At 46.7% G+C, this 18118-nt stretch overlaps 2 protein-coding genes across 2 annotated transcripts in view; one reads left to right on the top strand and one right to left on the bottom strand.

The window, feature by feature from the left end:
- Positions 1 to 2059: 2059 nt before the first annotated feature.
- Positions 2060 to 16289, bottom strand: LOC115480443 (L-serine dehydratase/L-threonine deaminase-like). Its single transcript, XM_030219122.1, has 8 exons — positions 16242 to 16289; positions 11563 to 11729; positions 11241 to 11280; positions 9315 to 9454; positions 6812 to 6903; positions 5483 to 5710; positions 4291 to 4415; positions 2060 to 3352 (listed from the first exon to the last, which is right to left on the bottom strand). Exons 2-8 carry the CDS (start codon positions 11713 to 11715, stop codon positions 3144 to 3146), a joined length of 987 nt encoding a protein of 328 aa, XP_030074982.1. The 5' UTR covers positions 11716 to 11729; positions 16242 to 16289; the 3' UTR covers positions 2060 to 3143.
- A 189-nt stretch (positions 16290 to 16478) lies between these two features.
- Positions 16479 to 18118, top strand: part of SDSL (serine dehydratase like) — a 70857-nt gene continuing 69217 nt past the window's right edge. Inside the window, exon 1 of the mRNA XM_030219688.1 lies at positions 16479 to 16610. The gene's annotated coding sequence lies outside the window, so the exon portion shown is untranslated. The remainder of the gene's footprint in view (positions 16611 to 18118) is intronic.

The following is an 18118-nucleotide window of genomic DNA, read 5'->3' as shown; positions in this document are numbered from 1 at the left end:
TGAGCTACTACTGAAAAAGGTGTGAGCAAAATCTAAATAGATGGAATGTTGCTACTATTGAAGATTCTACAGGGAATGTTTCTACTATTTGAGATTCTATATGGAATGTTGCTACTATTTGAGATTCTGTTGCTACTATTTGCTATTCTACACAGAATGTTGCTAGTGGAGGAGTGGCCTAGTGGATAGAGCACCAGTCTTGCAATCTAGAGGTGGCTGGTTGAAATCCCACCACTGCTCCTTGTGATCTTGGGCAAGTCACTTAACCCTCCATTACCTCAGGTACAAACTTAGATTGGGAGCCCTCCTGAGACAGAGAAATATCCAGAGTACCTGAATGTAACTCACCTTGAGCTACTACTGAAGAAGGTGTGAGCAAAATCTAAATAAATAATAAATATATATGGCACCTGAAAAATCCATGAAAAAAATTGCACCTTGGCGTATTATCTAAAGTATGCCTAAATTTTATAGACTAGACTTAGATTTCTGCGCAGCATACTCGCCACATGACTAAATTTGGTTGCATCCATTTAGGCCACGTTTTACTTGGTGTAAATCTCGACGCGGAAGTTAGGCACAGGTCGGGTGTATTCTATAATAATCGCATAGATTTTAGAAACACCTACCCCCTGCCTGTGGCCACACACCCCTTCAACTACGTAACTTAGAATTTAGGCGAACCATGTTACTTAGCGAGTTGTGCCTGTAAATCTCTGCCAATTGTTTCTTATAATTGCTTGTTAATATACAATTAACAGCGCTGATTGGCTAGTTAACCAATTAAGTTATGCACATTGTTATAGAATACGCTTCAGTTTCCGTGCGGATTTTCAGGCACCGTATATAGAATGTGGGGGTTAGTGCATTTTTCAGTATAAATTTAGCCATTCAGCCCTAGTAAAGTTTCAGAGGCCGATTTCGGAGTATAACTTGGCTGGGAGGTAGACTATTACCTACTACTACTTAACATTTCTATAGCGCTACTAGATGTACACATTATATGCAGGTACTTTTTCTGTCACTAGAGGGCTCACAATCTGTTTTTTTGTACCTGGGGCAATGGCGGGTTAAGGGGCCCTTTTACTAAGCTGCGTAGGTGCCTGCACACGCCCAACGCGCGTCAATTTTGAGTTACCACCCGGCTACCGCGTGGCCCTTGTAGTAATTTCATTTTTGACGCGTGCCCGCTACGTGCACCGGAAAATATTTTTATTTTCTGGCGCGTGGGCTGTAATAGGCATTTTACGTGTGTAGACCATTACCGCCCGGTTACTGCGTAAGACCTTACCACTAGGTCAATGGCTGGCTGTAAGGTCTCAGACCCAAAATGGATGCTCAGCAATTTTCATTTTGCCTCGCGTCCATTTTCGGCAAAAATTTTTTAAAAAGGCATTTTTTTTACAGGTGCGCTGAAAAATGATTCTGCACGTGCCCACCCCTACCGCAAGCTGTTTTTCAGCGCGGCTGCAGTGGGAATTGAACCCAGGTTTCCAGGATCAAAGCCCGCTGCACTAACCGTTAGGCTTCAAATTGCTGGCTAGGCTGGAAAGTTGGAATGGGTGACGGAAAGAAGTGACACCTCTCCTGCCATACTACTGCTTCTTGCCCAGTGTTGTATAGAAGAGAATCACCCCCTCACAATAAACACAGAATAGACCTTTGATGCAGGTGCAAAAATGCTATTTTCCTTTTTATTAAAAAAAAAAAGAAAGAAAAGTAAGGTATCTACCAGCTTTTACATTCTTAATAAAAAAACGTTCTAACACATCATCACCTGAAGTGATATACAGTATAACATGTAATATTCATTCATAGATTAGTACATTTGAGAGACAGATCATAAGCCACAGGCCCAGGTTAGGGGTGAGGTTCATTACCCTTCTAGTATGTATGAAACCACTAGAGTTAAGACATTTACCCTAGAAAGATCGTTACAAACTAACTGCAATTTACTGCTAAAGATACAAAAGCCCTGCTTACGCCTTGGGATTCCCTCTAGGGGCAAGTAGCCGTCTGGTACAACCTGCATAAGGCCTAGTCGCAGTCCTGCATTTTCTTTCAGCAAAATACTCAAGCCCTTAACAGATTTCATTGACCGTCAATGAGGGTGATGACCACTGACAATGGGTGGTGATGCCAACGAAGACCAAGACTCATTATGTAGAGACCAGAATTGAGGTGTTGGCATTTACTCATAGAAGTGATTTTGAGTTTTCCACGTCTATCTACCCCATTCTACTCATGGAAAGGGCCACCAGGCTGCAATTCTAACTTGGCCTCCTTTTTGGAAGTGGAAATAAACAATGGAGGATTAAGGACAGTGATTTCCTTAATCCGTCATGTAAAGCCCTGGCTGAAACGAGCCCTTAAAAACTCGTGCATGGCTGTGAGCTGCTGTAAAGCACAAAGTGGATATCACCCCCTTCCCCGTCACGTGTGTGTTCCCTTTGTAAATGGAGAATGCACGTGTAGATTTCGCTCCCGTCCAAGCCATAAGCCCCCCCCCCCCCCCCCCCCCGCAACCTCTGCATGGAGTAGATCTCCACCGAAAGAAGTTGTGGTCAATCGGAAACCCCAAAGGTCTAAATATTTCAAACTTTTTTTAAGAAGTTGCTTTATTCCAGGCTGTCGTGACTTCTTGTACCACAGATTCAAACTCTGCGGTCAGAATCCAAAAGCCACATAAACAGGTGACAGAATTATAAAAAGACCCCAAATTGTCTTACTGTGGGATCATCAACATTTTTCCTCATCCAACTTCCTTTGGTTATTAAATGAACGCTAGAAAGAGGGAGAGGAATGAGGTAGGAGTTTCCATAAAAGAAATAACTGATGCAAGTTATCATTAGCTGCTCTCCAAAACCGAGGGTTCCTATCTCCAGACATTTCTTCAGGACAGGAGTTGCTGATCGAGCTTTGCATGGAGCTGATAACTGAAAAATCACTTATTGTCTTCAGTAAAGTCAGGTACAGATACAGTACCATGTTTTGTTTCACATGGTCCTATAGAGCATTAATAAAAAAGTACCACAGTTTCTGCGGTTCAGTTTATCTACCTATAGAACAGGTATGTACATGAACTTTGCATGTACCGACAGCATCTATAGGACACCATGGAAAAAGCAGCCTTGGTGGTCTGACTAGGCTGCCCCAGCAGACTTGATCCCCAGCTGTTCTTTCAGATGAGCCAGCTGTGCTAAGGTGATATTGTTACCCCCACATACAATGATCACCACTGAAGGCAACTCCATCTTAAGCTTCCCCTCCTTCTGTAACTTCTGTATGACGTTACTGTAAACTGCAGCAAGGGCGGCCCCACAGGCCGGTTCCACCAGCATCTTCTCATCATCTGCAGAGGAAGAGGGACATTGCATAGGGTCAGACACAGAAAGATGTTTGATTAAATGTACCAGTGGATCTCAACCCAGTCCTTGGGGAACCATCTGGCCCCAGTGCTTTTCTGAATATCCACAATCCTGGATACCAGCATTAAATAGGCAGGTATAAGGTGGCTGCAAGAGATCCGATACTGGTACCTGGATAATGAGTCGTCCAATTTAAGACAGAAAAACTGCCGGGGTGGTCAGTGAAGAGTTTCGGCAGCATTATCCAGGCAATGCCACTAAAAATCTCCAGGTAGGAGCCGATGAATATTTGCAGACATTGGGGTGAGATCTACTCATTCATTTGGTATACTGCTATTTTTAAATTCTTGATTTGATTGTGGGACAAGACATCAACTGGCATTATGACAAAGGGAATTAGAAAAAGGGACCAGGTGGACAATTAGAACATGTACCATGATTCACAGAGCATGAAACAAAGACAGACAAAAGCCATCTTACAGTACCCAGAGCCACCGACTATGTCAAAAAGCCAGGAATTGCCCTCGGATCTTGAGCTTTCAGCCCTTATCGATAGAGGGCAAAACAGCCAAAAGTGGAGTGGCAAGTAATTTTAAGCTTGACCTGAATGAGGGTAGCTGCAACTAAAACACATGAATACGTAACAGTGCGGAGCCCCATGTAACATGGAACAGAGATGAACTGAGATGTCCAGCTTAAGATGTGCTCTGTTCCAGTGCTATTTTTAGATAAGACTCCGCTGAGCCTTTTGTAAACTACACATGCCCCTTTGCAGCATGGTCTCAGCAGCTTCCACATGGAGATGGTGTTGGCATTTATATTTATTTAAAAAATATTATATTCTGCGTAGCTTACTCAGATCAAAGTGGATAACAAATCACAGGTCTCTGTCCAGAGTTCTGAAAAACGCTCCCGCACTTACCCACAAACTTTTCAATAGCAAGGACCGCTTCCTGGTCTGTTATTACTTCTGAGAACACAGGGTGCTGCTGAGCAACCTTCAGGGCTTGGGCTGCCACTGTCTTGGCCCCTAGAGTTTTTGCCACACTACAATGAAAAGAGGGAAATGAAAGGTGAAGACATCAGGCAATTCCAGTTGAACTAGGTTTTCCAACTACGCTGACTTATCTCTTCTCCAAGCTGAAGAACCCCAACCTCTTTTGCCTCTCTTCATACGAGTCGATCGTTTTGGTCACCCTTCTCTGTACTGTTTCTAATTCCGCTATATCTTTGAGATGCAGTGACTGGCTGGGGTGTCCCCAGGACCAGGTTTGGGAACCACTGCCTTGTACGATTCATAGTCCTTTTCTCATACAGCTCAACACGCAGTGGCAGTATCGGGATAAAGTACCGAAACCCTGCCCCTGATGAGGCAAGTTGGCACTCCCCAGACCTGGCACACATTGTACCCACTGCCTTGATGGTTTAGCTGTGGAAGAGCGTAAACCTAAGAAAATACATTTACGATGTAGGAAAGTTTGGGGGCAGGCGGCTGTACCTTTCCTCCTAGCTTAGTAGATTAACATTGTCGGATTGAAACAGGGTGCCACAAGGGGCCCTGCTTGTGGAACAACTCCTCTTATTTTCGTTCTATTGACTGTTAATGCTCCCTCTCCAATCCCAGCACTCTACTCCTTTTCCCCCCCCCCCCCCCCCCCCCCAGCAATCTCAGCACTGTCCTCCTTCCTCCGCTCCCCCTGCTGGCTGGTCCCCATCAGTCTAATCTCACGTTTCATGCTATATACACCTGTCTGCTGCTTCAGCTTTCCTCCTCCTCTGTGCTGGCTGACAGGAGGGCAGCCGCATCTCTCCTACGCCTCCTCCTGGCCCACATGGGTCAGTACAAGCATACCTCTACTTTTCTTCTGGTTTGCACAGGCTGAAGCAAGCCATGCAACTTTTATAATACCAATGGCGCAGCACGGCCAAGTTACTCAGTTCCAAGGTGGAGAATTTTGGCCATGCCTGGGTTTTCAATTTGCATTCCAGTGCAGTGTTATATTTTTAGCTCTCAGTTTCACTCATTTAAATCAGTGCTGCGGACCACACAATGCATCAGGCTAGATTCGTCAGAAATCCAGCACTGGCTGAATAGGTGGAAGGCAGGTTCTTACCTGGAGATTTCAGGAAGGGTCACTAGTTTTCCAGCTGTTATGGCAGCATTCAGGCTGTGGGCTCCTTCAGTCTCCATAGCAATAATGGGGACATCATCCCAGCCCACCTCGTGGAGACCCTGCACTACACCACACAGCATGCCTCCGCCCCCCACGGACAAGACGATGGCTCCAGGCTGAGTATCCATGGCCTCTTTTAGTTCCTTCACAATAGAGGTGTGACCTTCCCTGTAGAACATGGTCAACAATTAGAGACATGTAAAAGCAGAAGTCTCAAGTGCATTGGAGATTTATAAGGTAGAGCAACCAGCACATTCAGAGCACTACAACCCTTACCCAAAAGCCCGGGGCTGTTTTAATTCTGTTACTAATGCTGTGACTATTCAGTGCATTCTCACGCTATATGTCAAAAATGAGCAAGCCATGAAACCACTGGTCACTGATTTAACACAGACCATAGTCTACTTTGTCCTGGGTCATAGTTATGGATATTGCATATATTTTTATGGACCAAAGGTCAGCCCTACTCATGAGTTATATGCAAAGATCTCTGAACTTACTGCACTGCAGAGAAATGACAAGTTGCCTGTTACTGGTCTTGGAGTGGAGGAATAGCCCAGTGGTTAGTGCAGTGGAACATGGAATGTTGCTACTATTTGAGATGCTACATGGAATGTTGCTACTGTTTGAATGTTGCTAGCGGAGGAGTTGCCTAGTGCAGTGGAACATGGAATGTTGCTATTATTTGAGATCCTGTTGCTACTGTTTAAGATTCTAGATGGAATGTTGCTACTATTTGAGATTCTGGGGAGGAGGGTGCGCGCCGGAGGGGGGGGGGGCGCCGTGCTGCACCCGGGGGGGGGGGGGGGGTGTGCGCAGCGGCGACCCGCCCCGGGTGTCAGCCGCCCTCGCTACGGCACTGGGTGCGGTCACACCATGGAGCGATACAAATGGATTAGAGTATTTTCAGTTTTATTCACCATCCCGTTCCTAATAATTCCTAGAATCCTGTTTGCTTTTTTAGCCGCTGAGCAGAAGATTTCAGTGTATTATCTACAATGACACCCAGATCTTTTTCTTGGTTGCTGACCCCCAAGGTGGACCCTAGTATCAGGTAACTAGGATTTGGATTATATTCTTTCCAATATGCATCACCTTGCATTTGTCCACATTAAATTTCATCTGCATTTGGACGCCTAGTCTTCCAATTTCCTAAGGCCTTCCTGGAATATTTCACAGTCTGCATGTGTTTTAACGACCTCAAATAGTTTTGTCTCATCTGCTACTTTAAGCCCTCTCCCCCCACCTCCAACATCCCAAGTTACATACCAGATAAGAGGATCATCAAAAGGGGGTATGTAGATCCATCCTGGGTTATTCTTCACCATCTCTTTGGCTTGCTCAATAGTTTCATCTAACATCTAGAAAAGAGAAGGCTGTTTCAGGTGTTGGTGGTAAAAAAGTCTTATCAGTCGATGCTGGAAGCTAAGATTGATGAAGGCTTCATAACAAGGTGCAGGAACAGAGTTTCCCCAGGAGCCTTGGCAGCAAATTACTCAAAGTTAGAAGCAAAGAGAAACGGTTCGGCCAGCATTAGAGGCTGACCGAATTTCAGTTTTAGTTATGATGCTGAATGGCCCCAAATCCTTTTTTGGCCCAGTTTCAGTTTCAGCCAAAAGGTTATTTAAATTTTCAGCCATGTTTTTTGTTTTGGCCAAAAATGGCCGTGCGTTTGCAGTGGAAGCTGAAAATTTGTGCTTTATCCCATTTGTCTCACCCCCCCCTTCTTCCCCATGAGTAGGAGTTGCCCTCCTCCTGGACCTCCATGAGTGCCTCTCCATACCACTAACCATAGGCTCCTTGGGCCTATCTTACAATCCCTGGTGGCCTAGGTGTGTATTTAAGGGACAAGGAATTCCAAGTTACTTCTGCTTACGGTTACCATATTCCGGATTTACCCGGACATGTCCTGTTTTTGAGGGCATGTCCGGGCAACCGGGCGGGTTTTGCCAATCTGCCCATTTGTCCGGATTTCTGGACAAACGGGCAGGCTGACGGCCCGCCCGCCAGCCTGCCCATTTGTCCAGAAATCCGGACAAACGGGCAGATTGCTAGCCTCCCCTCCCCTTACTTACTAGTGCCCTGGTGGTCTAGTGACCTCTTCTGCCTTCGGGGCAGGAAACAGCCCCCTCTCTCCTGCCCAGAGCGCTGCCCTGCATGTTTCCTTCCTGTTGCTGATCCTCGGCGCCGATTCAAAATGGCCACCGAGAGTTGAAATAACCTCGTGAGACTTCGACTCTCAGCGGCCATTTTGAATCGGCACCGAGATCACCAATAGGAAGGATGCATGCAGGGCAGCGCTCCGGGCAGGGAAGAGGGGGCTCTTTCCTGCCCTGAAGAGGTCACTAGACCACCAGGGCAGTAGTAAGGTAAGGGGAGGGGGTGACGGGGAGGGGGGTCGACAGGGTATGTGACAGGGGGGAGGGGAAAATGTGACAGGGGGCGGAGCGAGGGTGTGAAAAGGGGTGGGGTGGGGGGTGTGGTGGGGGCGGGGCATTGTCCTCCTTTGGGGGGGGGGGACAAAATATGGTAACCCTACTTCTGCCCATTCCAGCTCTGCTCTCAGAATGGCTGCCACGAGTGGGGCATTGCTCCTGCTCTGACTACACCACGGGACCACAGGGATTATGATAGTCTGGAAAGGTAGGGGATACTCTTTTTTTTTTTTTTGTGTGTGTTGTGATTGCAAGTAATACAGTTATGATCTTGCACAATAATTTATATGGTAAATAGAGTGCTCCAAATAAATGCTTTTGATAAATTAGCTCGCTGTGGAGTTATGAAGTCAGCTGTGACTTTGAGTGTGGCACAAAGTCAGCCACAGTAAAATCAATGTGGCTTTTAGTTTCAGTTTTCATTAGCTGGGGTCCATGTGGGCGGGGGTTCTTTTGCTTAGAGCAGAGAGAGATATGCATGCAGTATATCCTGAAAACCTGACTGGCTGGGGTGCCACCAGGACCAGGTTTGGGAATCACTGCCTTAGAGGTAAAATATGGGCTTTCGTCATTTAAATTATATTCTGGCGTGGATACTGTGAGTTTAGCAGAGGGATGCAGGCTGCAAGCTCTGAGGATCCCCAGCAGCCTTCACTGGTTCACATTCACACGACCAAACTTGAGTTTTCAGCTTCAGCCGAAACCAGATGGTGAGTTTCGGCTGCAGTTTTGGTTTCAGGCGAAAGCTTTCAGACAGTTTCAGTTGGCCTTTAGCCAGCATCCTCAGATTTTCCATCAGGCACAGCTAAAGGTCAGAGGTTAAATGCGTAGAAGCAGGGGCGTAGCCAGACAACAGATTTTGGGTGGGCCTAGGCAAGAAGTGGGTGGGCACCAAGTGTTCTCCCCCTCCCTCCCCCCCCCCCCCGGCGAAAGAACCCTCGATCCCCTGGTGAAAGAACCCCCAGGTGCACGCCGCTGGGGGGGTGCCGCGCGCCTGTCGGCTCTTCGTTTTCATGCTCCCTTTGACCCGGAACAGGTTACTTCCTGTTCCGGGCCAGAGGGAGCATGACAACGAAGAGCCGGCGGCACCCCCCCCCCCCCGCCAGCGGCGTGCACCTGGGGGTTCTTTCACCAGGGGATCGAGAGTTCTTTCGCCGGGGGGGGGGGGGGCACTGCACCCGGGGGGCGGGGCGCATTGGCGATCCGCCCTGGGTGTCAGCTCCCCTAGGAACGCCACTGCAATAAGGGATGATAAATCTTCAGTCCCTTGCTAGACATGAAGAGGGTCAATGCTAGAGGTCATAAACTTCCATTTTAAAGGACACACAAATACTGACCTCTCCTACCACCCGTACTGTCGCTCCTTCACCTTTTAGTCGCTCAATTGTAAAGGATGGAGTGGTTGAGGGCACAAGGATGGTGGCAGGGATGCCAAGTTTTCTGGCAGAATAAGCAGCTGCCAGACCAGCATTACCACCTAAAATTAAAAGCAATTCATAAGGGCTTTCCAGGGCTTCGAAAAACAGTTCTGAAGAGCAGTCACATGAATACAGAACGACAAGACCATCATTTCAAGCACATCTAAAGCGACCTGATTTTGAACACAAGATACCTACAAACATTGAATTTAAAAACAGAATTGTGTGGTTAAGTAAATATGTAAAAAAAAACAACAACAACCCTAATTGTTGCTCTAATGGGTGCAAACTTACACATGTAAAGTCATCCTCACCCTCCCCCCCCCCCCCTCCATCTCCAGAACATTCCTCAGGAATGGTTCTAATGCAGCAAAATGTAGACATGCTGTGCATTCACATGATTTTTGAGTGGCATTCAAATATGGTGACTGAGGTGCATAACACCTTATTTTTAAAGGCAAATTTTGAAAGCCATTTTCACAGGTAAAAAATTTGATTATGGGCAGAAATGGGATTTTTGAAAATCCCTGTGTCTAGGGTGTGCACAGTTTCAGTACCTGCATTTGTGGAGAGGTGTGTGCAGGTACTTCTCAGGGAAAAGTACCCACATTTTTAGTTTGATAATTAACACAATTTCAGTAGTCAGGGGAGACTCCTGCCCGCTTAGATCATGCTGTGTCAACTGCTCACCAATATTCCACAGCATTTAACTGGGCAGTGCCACAAAATATCTGCTCTGACCAGCCATTTTGTAAGTAGGCCAGAGAAGGGCATTCTGGGGGCCGGGTTGGGGAGAAGCTGGCGGCTATGGGGAGGAGCTGGCACCTATGTTGATGCTGGCAAGATGCAGTGTAGGTGCTCACACAGCTAAATGACCAAACAGGACCATATGAACAGCAGTCCTAACTTTGGTTGCTTAACTATGTGAATTTTCAACCAGCTGTGTATAACTTCCGGCTTCTGGGCTAAGTGTGCCGATCCCCCCTTCTGTTCCCAGAATATCCTGAACTCATCATCTGATCCCCCTCCCACCCACCCACCCACCAGAAGAACTTTATAAATCATTTCAGTTACTTTGTACAGACATACATCAAGACCCCTCCCAAGAATCCCCCTCCCTTCTTCCCACCCCCTTGGAACATCAAGGCCATCCACCTACTTTGGACTTTATATCAGCCATTTTGAGAAGGCAGCTGTGCCGGGCATGAGTGAATGGGCATTGCTCCTACCTGGTTCTCACTAGATCATGATCTCGGGTGGGGGGAGGTGGTGTCTTCATATGGAGAGGGGGAACGGATGGGGGGGGGGGGTCTTAATGTTCTTCCAGGGGGTTGGGAGTAGGGATCAAAATCGTGTGGTCATTGGAACCTGGCTACAAATTCTTATGCGAGTCCCAGCCGACATTCAGCATAAACTTCGGTGGCTAGCACATCAAAACTTAGCTCCAGATCTTCAAAGCCAGTGCCTGGACATGCCCAGCATTGAATATTTGGAGCTAATTCTGCCTGCAGTGGTCAGCTTTTAAAAAACACCGACCGCCGTGGGCTGAGTATCGACTAGTAATTTGAAAGAGGTAGTGGATAAAATGTAGTCATGGATTTTGTAGCTGTTCAGGTAGTTTGAAAATTGCCACCTTAAATGTTTTTGAAAATGTACCCCCAGTACATTCTGGAATTTTTATGCTGGGAAATCCATACAATTATTCTGCACTGCAAGGACACAGCTATAGGTCTCATTCTATAGAACGGATACTACAGGTACAGTATATATTCAGCCTTTGATCCATAGATGATACAGGAAGACACTGTTCTATTTTTAAAGGTAAATACATGTCACATGACTCACCAGAGGAACAGACAAAGTGCTCACAGCCCCTTTCTGCCCACTGCAAGTTGGAAAAAGAAGACATTACAAAGGAATCAATGTTTTCCATCCTATGTAGTGTGTTCTAAGATCCCCCCGTGCCCCCTCCCAGTACACACCTCCTATTCCAACCCTCTACTCCCATCCCAGTACATTCAAATACCCTCTACTCATCGTTCAAATACACTGTCCACATACACTCCACTTTCCATTCCCTCATCACCCCCCCCCCCCCCCCACCACACACACAAGTTCTGTTTCAATAGACCTTTCCCACCCAGATACCAGGGTTCTGCTAACTTACGGTCTTGCACAGATGACCAATTCCCCGGATTTTAAAGGACCCTGTTGGCTGAGCATTGTCCAGTTTGAGATAAACAGTAGTCCCGGAAATCTTGGACAATGGGACGCTGTCTCTGAGGGGACTGTCCACATATAAGCTCCGTGTAGCTGGCATTTCCAGGCTTCTGGCTGTGGCGAGAAAATGAAAGGGTTAATATTCCACGGACTACATGTGCATTAGCATGTAGGGAAGACATGAGCCCAGAACCAGGGGCGTAGCCAGACCTCGATGGGAGGGGGCCAGAGCCCAAGGTGGGGGGACCCATTTTGGCCCGCCTCCACGCCACCCTCCCGCCGCTACTTCTGCTCCCCCCACAGCCGCTACCGCCCCCCACTGCCGCCCTCCTGCTTCCGCCCCCACCGCTGCTCCCCCCCCCCCACCGCTGCTGTGAAGGTACCTTGGCTAGCTGGGGTGTAAGACCAGCGTAGGACAAACTTTAGCTGGCGGGGTTGGGGACCCCTGCCAGCAAAACCGGGGGCCCTAGAGCCAATTTGGGGGGGCCTCCATAGCTACGCCACTGGCCTAGACATTAACATAGAGACAGAAACATTTACGCCACAGGACATTTTTATCTTATGCCATTGTTATTGCAGTCCTGTGGTGGCTGCAGTGTAAGGAAGGTGGGTGTGTTTAGCTTGCAGTCTCTCACCTAGATTCCGATCTTTATAAAAAAAAAACCTTTTCGCCATTCTATGCCTGTGGGAAACATTGTTACTAGATAAGATCCTTTGAGGAAAGAGAGAGGCTGAGTGAAATGCTGACTCGCTAGAATCTTTACTTTCGCTGCGGCAGATTACTAATGTTTAGCTTGAAATTCTCTTATATCAGTATCTCTGTTAAAACAGTCTCTGATTCTGCCTTGAGTAGAGAGGTGTGGTAGCTGTGTTAGTCCCCTTTTAAAGGTAATCAATAGAAATAAAACAAAATAAAACATGGAAAAGAAAAGATATCACCTTATTTTCTTTTATTTCTATTAATTCTGTCTTGTAAGCCAGCCCGCAGGAGGACAATTCTACAACTGGAAAGATACACATGTTGCATCTACTACTACTACTACTACTACTATTTAGCATTTCTATAGCGCTACAAGGCATACGCAGCGCTGCACAAACATAGAAGAAAGACAGTCCCTGCTCAAAGAGCTTACAATCTAATAGACAAAAAATAAATAAAGTAAGCAAATCAAATCAATTAATGTGAACGGGAAGGAAGAGAGGAGGGTGGGTGGAGGCGAGTGGTTACAAGTGGTTACGAGTCAAAAGCAATGTTAAAGAGGTGGGCTTTCAGTCTAGATTTAAAGATGGCCAAGGATGGGGCAAGACGTAGGGGCTCAGGAAGTTTATTCCAGGCGTAGGGTGCAGCGAGACAGAAGGCATCTACTTTATAAAGGTAACACAGGCATCTATTTTGCCTTAATAAGACCAGCTCCCCAAAAACTCCCACTCAGAATTACACAGAAAGGCTTCCTCCTGTCTCTGAGACGGTGCCTGTGCAGATGGGTAACTGTCAGTGAATGTAGTATAAATGTTTTTTCTGCTTCTGGGAACACCTATGTCTGTACTGCATAGAAGTAGAGAAAATCCCCCCCCCCCCTTGATATTTAAACTGTGAATCAATGTTGTTTTAAAACAGTGACCCCTGTATTTAAACCTATACCTGGATATTCATTGCTGGGTCATACCAGGGCTGACTATCCGAATATAAATTGGCAGCTGATGTTGTTCGGGTACCAGGATAATTAGCACCGATATTCAGACAGCCGTCCTAACTTGTCTAGTTAATTTTTTTGTTGTCCTATTTTGTCCAGATTGCCAGGATTTCACCAGTACCTGGCTATATCTGGTTACACCTTGGTGCCACCCCAGACTGCCCAAGCAATATCCGGATAGTACCAGGGTGGTCAGTAAAGATTTTCAGATAACGCTGCCGGAAATCAACCTGTACATTTTTTAAGCACCTACTTTTCTGTGCATAAACCCCCCCTGGCAGTTGTATGAGCATCTACTTGAGTGTAAAAAATGATGTTTTACACACAAATCACTCATAAAAATGACCCCCTACATCTTTAGTTTACTGTTGTACTAAACGGAGCAAACTGATCTTTAGTTAACACCATAAAGATAAAGATCTTTAGTTAGTTCCATAAAGAATGTCTCTCTCCCCCCCCCCCCCCCCCCCCGCAATAATAAAAATGTCCTTTTTGGACCGCCTTCACTCAGCTGGGAGACCTGGAAGTCTCTGAGCCAATCACAGCATGTTTAGCTCAGCTAAACGCGTTGCGATTGGCTCAGAGACTTCAAGGTCTCCTAACTGAATGAAGCACGTCCAAAAAGGACATTTTTATTGTTGGGGGGGGGGGGGGGGGGACATCCAAAAAGGACGTCTTTTTGGATGGATGTCCTCAACTGCACTCTCCGGCGTCTTCCTTTCAGGCGGCACAGAGGCGTATTTGGCATGCGCAGAGCAGCCAGCATAACGCTTGGCTGCTCTGCGCATGCTCAACTGGCCGACTGTTTCCGATAAAATAGAGAATGCAAGTGAGCTACAACGAGCAGCTCATTTGTATTCCTTTTCCTTGATACATGCCCGTTCCTTACCGATTCGCTAAGGGAATTGGTAAAGGAAGGGCTTAACGATTTTTTAGTGCATCTTGGCCCAGGTTATCATTCCTTCCTTTTAACATTTATACCATGAAGCCATGGGAGTTAATTTCTGACCTGAATCCTTAGTCTGAACATCTAAAAAGTGTTTTACAGTAAAGTGCAGGAAGGAATGAAGTCAGAAAATGGTTTTTTTTTTTTTTTTTGCTTATGTTATAGGTTCCATTTCTTTTGTTTTCCCTTTTTCCCATTCTCCTCTCTCTCCCTCACCTCTCCACAATTCCCTCATCTTTCTCCTCTTTCCCTCATCTCCTTCACCCCTCTTTCCTTGCTTCTATCCACTTCTGTTCCTCTCCACCCAACTCACCTCCCCACCATTCTCCCTCCAATTCAGCATCTCTCCCTCTCCTTCCCAAGTTTAGCATCTCTCCCTTTGCTCCCTCCACTCTCCAATCCAGCAACTTTTTTTTTATAGCGTTCTTTTCCTACTTTGTTTATTTAGGAGATGCACAAAGGTCCCTGGAAAGAACCACCCGGTATTTACACCTCAGTAAAAATTATCGAGTTGGAAATACCGAGAGATTCCCAATGCAAATCACATGCAAATGAGCTGCAAAAAAAAATAGCGAGCAGCTTGGTAGGAGGAAAGCCAATTAGTCAGCTGAGCATGTGCAGAACAGCCAATCGCTAAGCATGTCTGCTTTGCACATGCACAGACCAGTGCTTGTGCTATGGCTTTCATATACGTATACAAGCTGCATGTATGAAAGGCGTTTGTCGCTTTTTTTTCAAACTTATCAGTGGCACAAGTGCTTTTCATGGCACAAATCTGCACTGAGGAGCCCGAGCAGGTGCTATCGATAATCCCTACCGATGCTCTTCAGCCCAGCGGCAGGGAGTTGGCGCTGCGGTAGCTGAGAAAAGTGTCAGCGCCGGTTGGAAAAACCTGACCTGCTACTCTCTGGAGCCTGAACTGCGGTAGTGCTACACTAACGCTCAGATCCTCCTGTTGACTGCACTGCCAAGAAGCAGCCATCAAACAATGACAGCTCCTGACCACCCATAAAAATTTCAACCTAAAGGTAGGTGGTCCTTTCTGTGCATCACTTGGAATGTATATTTAAATAGTAATTAGCTCATTAAAATAACTTTGCCTACAATTCTTAGCTGTTACTGAGACTGGAAAAGACCTGCAGAACCCCTTTGTGCATGTTTGGTTGAACTCTGTAGAACAAGTTAAAAAAAGCATGTTGCTAGCTCTGCTCAGTAAGTTTTGTGCATCTGGACGTCAGTTTGATTTATACGTTAAGCAAGTGATTTATCAAATTCCAAATAAACATCTATTCCTCTGCCTCCCTCCAGCTCCCTCTGGTCCAGCATTCTCTTCCTCGTCCCCCTCTGTTCTAGCATCTCTCCATCTGCTTCTCCTTCACCGTCCTCTGGTCCAGCATCTCTGCCTTTCCTTACCCTCCCCATTGCGTCCAGCATCTCTCTCTCTCTCTTTCTTTTTGCCTTGCCTTCATCACCCCTACCAGGTCCAGCATTTCTCCGTTTTCCATCTTTCCCATACCGGGTCCAACATCTCTCTCTCTGGAGGAGATGCGTAGTGAGCAACATGGGCAAGCCACTTAACCCTCCAGTGCCCCAGGTACAAAAGTACCCGTATATAATATGTAAACCGCTTTAATTGTAACCACAGAAAAGCAGTATATATCAAGTGCCCCCCCCCCCCCACAACCCCGGTCCAGCATCTCTTTCTCTGCATCCCCTTCCCTACTTCCGCCCCTACCAGATCCAGCATCTTTCCCTCTCGAGCCTTTTTCTCTTCGGCAGGGAGCAACTTTAAACTTAAAAACAGTAAGGCTCACTGCGGAGCTCCTGTTGTTAAAGGCGTCCATCCTCCTGTGGCAAACAGTCGTCACAGGGGTCCGGATGCGGCCGAGCCTCCAACGTAACGAGGCACAAAGTTGTTATTTTTGAACGTTGCTATCGCTGCTGCCGGCCGGGATCCGTGCATCCCTTCGGTCCTTGCACACTTACCAGACAGGCTGAGTGCTCCGCGGGAAGATGCGAACTCGCTTATCTCAAACGCTGCCGTCTCATTGGAGCAGGCCAACCTTCCATTGCGCTTTATAGGTCCTTGCGCTCTCCCGGGCAGCCAGTCAGCGCGAAGAATGGAACACACACCCCCTTCACACCCCCGGCTCTCCGACTCCTCTGCCCGAAGGCTCCGCCCCTTCCCTGAAATCCTACCCGCCTCGTGCAGGAACAATACCAAAAGAGAGGAGCAGCGGGGAAGCGGCAGCAGGCTGGGGGTTGACCCTGCAAAGCGACTGCAAAGGAAGTGAGGCTGAGAATTGCCTCAGACAAAGCTCTTGAATCATCTGCTTCCAAGACCGGCTCAAACAGGTTGGAGGACTGGAGGAGACCGCTTTGGGAGTGGGTCTTGAAATCAGTGCTGGGTGGAGGAAATTAATGCCACTGGGGGGTTCCCCAATTCAGGGCTGTTGTGAATGTGAAGTCAGCTGCTCTTGAAAGAACAAACGAGTTCGTAAACCCGCTGGGATTAGACCATAGGTACCAGTTCTGAAGATGGTTGAGCACTCCCAATACCGAGTGGGGGGGGGGGGGGGCATTTATGCAGAGTTTAGCACCCTATGGCTCCTATGGATCAGACCCAGCAGGTTAAGTGGAGCAAAAAGTCCAGTAAAGCCAACAGGAGACTGAAGAAAGCAGAATCAGACAGAATCATCTGTGTCGTAGTAGTCAGACACGGTTATTGTTTGTGCTTGAATTCACGTCCCCTGCTTTGGTCGCTTTTCGTTCATACTCAGCTGACCCATTGCCACACAAAGTCTGACAGTCACTATGATTCAATGAACTTCCTTATGCCGAGAAACTGTTTCATACTGACTACGTGATCTGATGTAACCCAGATGTATTTATCGGAAACAGATCATATTGAGTCACTGTGGATTTACAATATATTGCTTTAATAGGTTTATAGCTATTTTAAAGTAAACACGTGAGATGCAAGGGATTGATTGATTACACTTGTGTAGGGTTCAGGCATTATTTTCCAGATAGATGTAAATGAAAACTGATCCCTGTCCAATATGTTTTGTTTTGGGTTTTTTTTTTAAAGAAATTTTACTTGTATTTGTTTTCCCAAAGATAAATTATGCTCTTTTGTTGGTACTGTGGGGCATATAATTTTTTATAACTCTGGGGAAACAGTGGACAGGGTGCTCACAAGTTTGCAAATGAGGTTTAAGAGCTGTTGCCACTATATTTACATAACAGGCAGGAGACATTCTTCCCTTAACAGGAGTAGCCTAGTGGTTGGTGCAGTGGACTTTGATTCCTGGGGAACTGAGTTTGATTCCCACTACAGCTCCTTGTGACTCTGGGCAAGTCACTTAACCCTGCATTGCCCCTGGTACAAAATAAGTACCTGAATATATGTAAACCACTTTGAATGTAGTTGCAAAAACCTCAGAAAGGTGGTATATCAAGTCCCATTTCCCTTTTACATAAGTAATGTCACACTGGAAAAAGACCAAGGGTCCATCGAACCCAGCATCCTGTCCACGACAGCGGCCAATCCAGGCCAAGGGCACCTGGCAAGCTTCCCAAATGTACAAACATTCTATACATGTTGGCTACATAGAATGTTGGCTACTGTTTGAGATTCTGTTGCTACTATTTGAGATTCTACATGGAATGTTAATGTTGCTATTCCACTAGCAACATTCCATGTAGAAGCCTGCCCTTGCAGATCAGCAACGCGGCCACGCAGGCTTCTGTTTCTGTGAGTCTGACGTCCTGCACGTAGGTCCTGGATGTCAGATTCACAGAAACAGAAGCCTGCGCGGCCGCATTGCTGATCTGCAAGGGCAGGCTTCTACATGGACTGT

Source organism: Microcaecilia unicolor, chromosome 11 (assembly GCF_901765095.1).
Source record: "Microcaecilia unicolor chromosome 11, aMicUni1.1, whole genome shotgun sequence".
Taxonomy (NCBI): Eukaryota; Metazoa; Chordata; class Amphibia; order Gymnophiona; family Siphonopidae; genus Microcaecilia; species Microcaecilia unicolor.
This window is presented reverse-complemented; position numbering and strand designations above follow the sequence as displayed.

Bases quoted from the DNA above. Each gene is read 5' to 3' on its own strand.
- LOC115480443 (XM_030219122.1), bottom strand. From the start codon at position 11,715: ATGCCAGCTACACGGAGCTTATATGTGGACAGTCCCCTCAGAGACAGC. The intron at 4,416-5,482 runs GTAAGAACCTGC...TTTTCATTGTAG, and splicing joins ACCCTTCCTGAAATCTCCAG to TGTGGCAAAAACTCTAGGGG. The intron at 3,353-4,290 runs GTAAGTGCGGGA...CTTCCTCTGCAG, and splicing joins TGCTATTGAAAAGTTTGTGG to ATGATGAGAAGATGCTGGTG.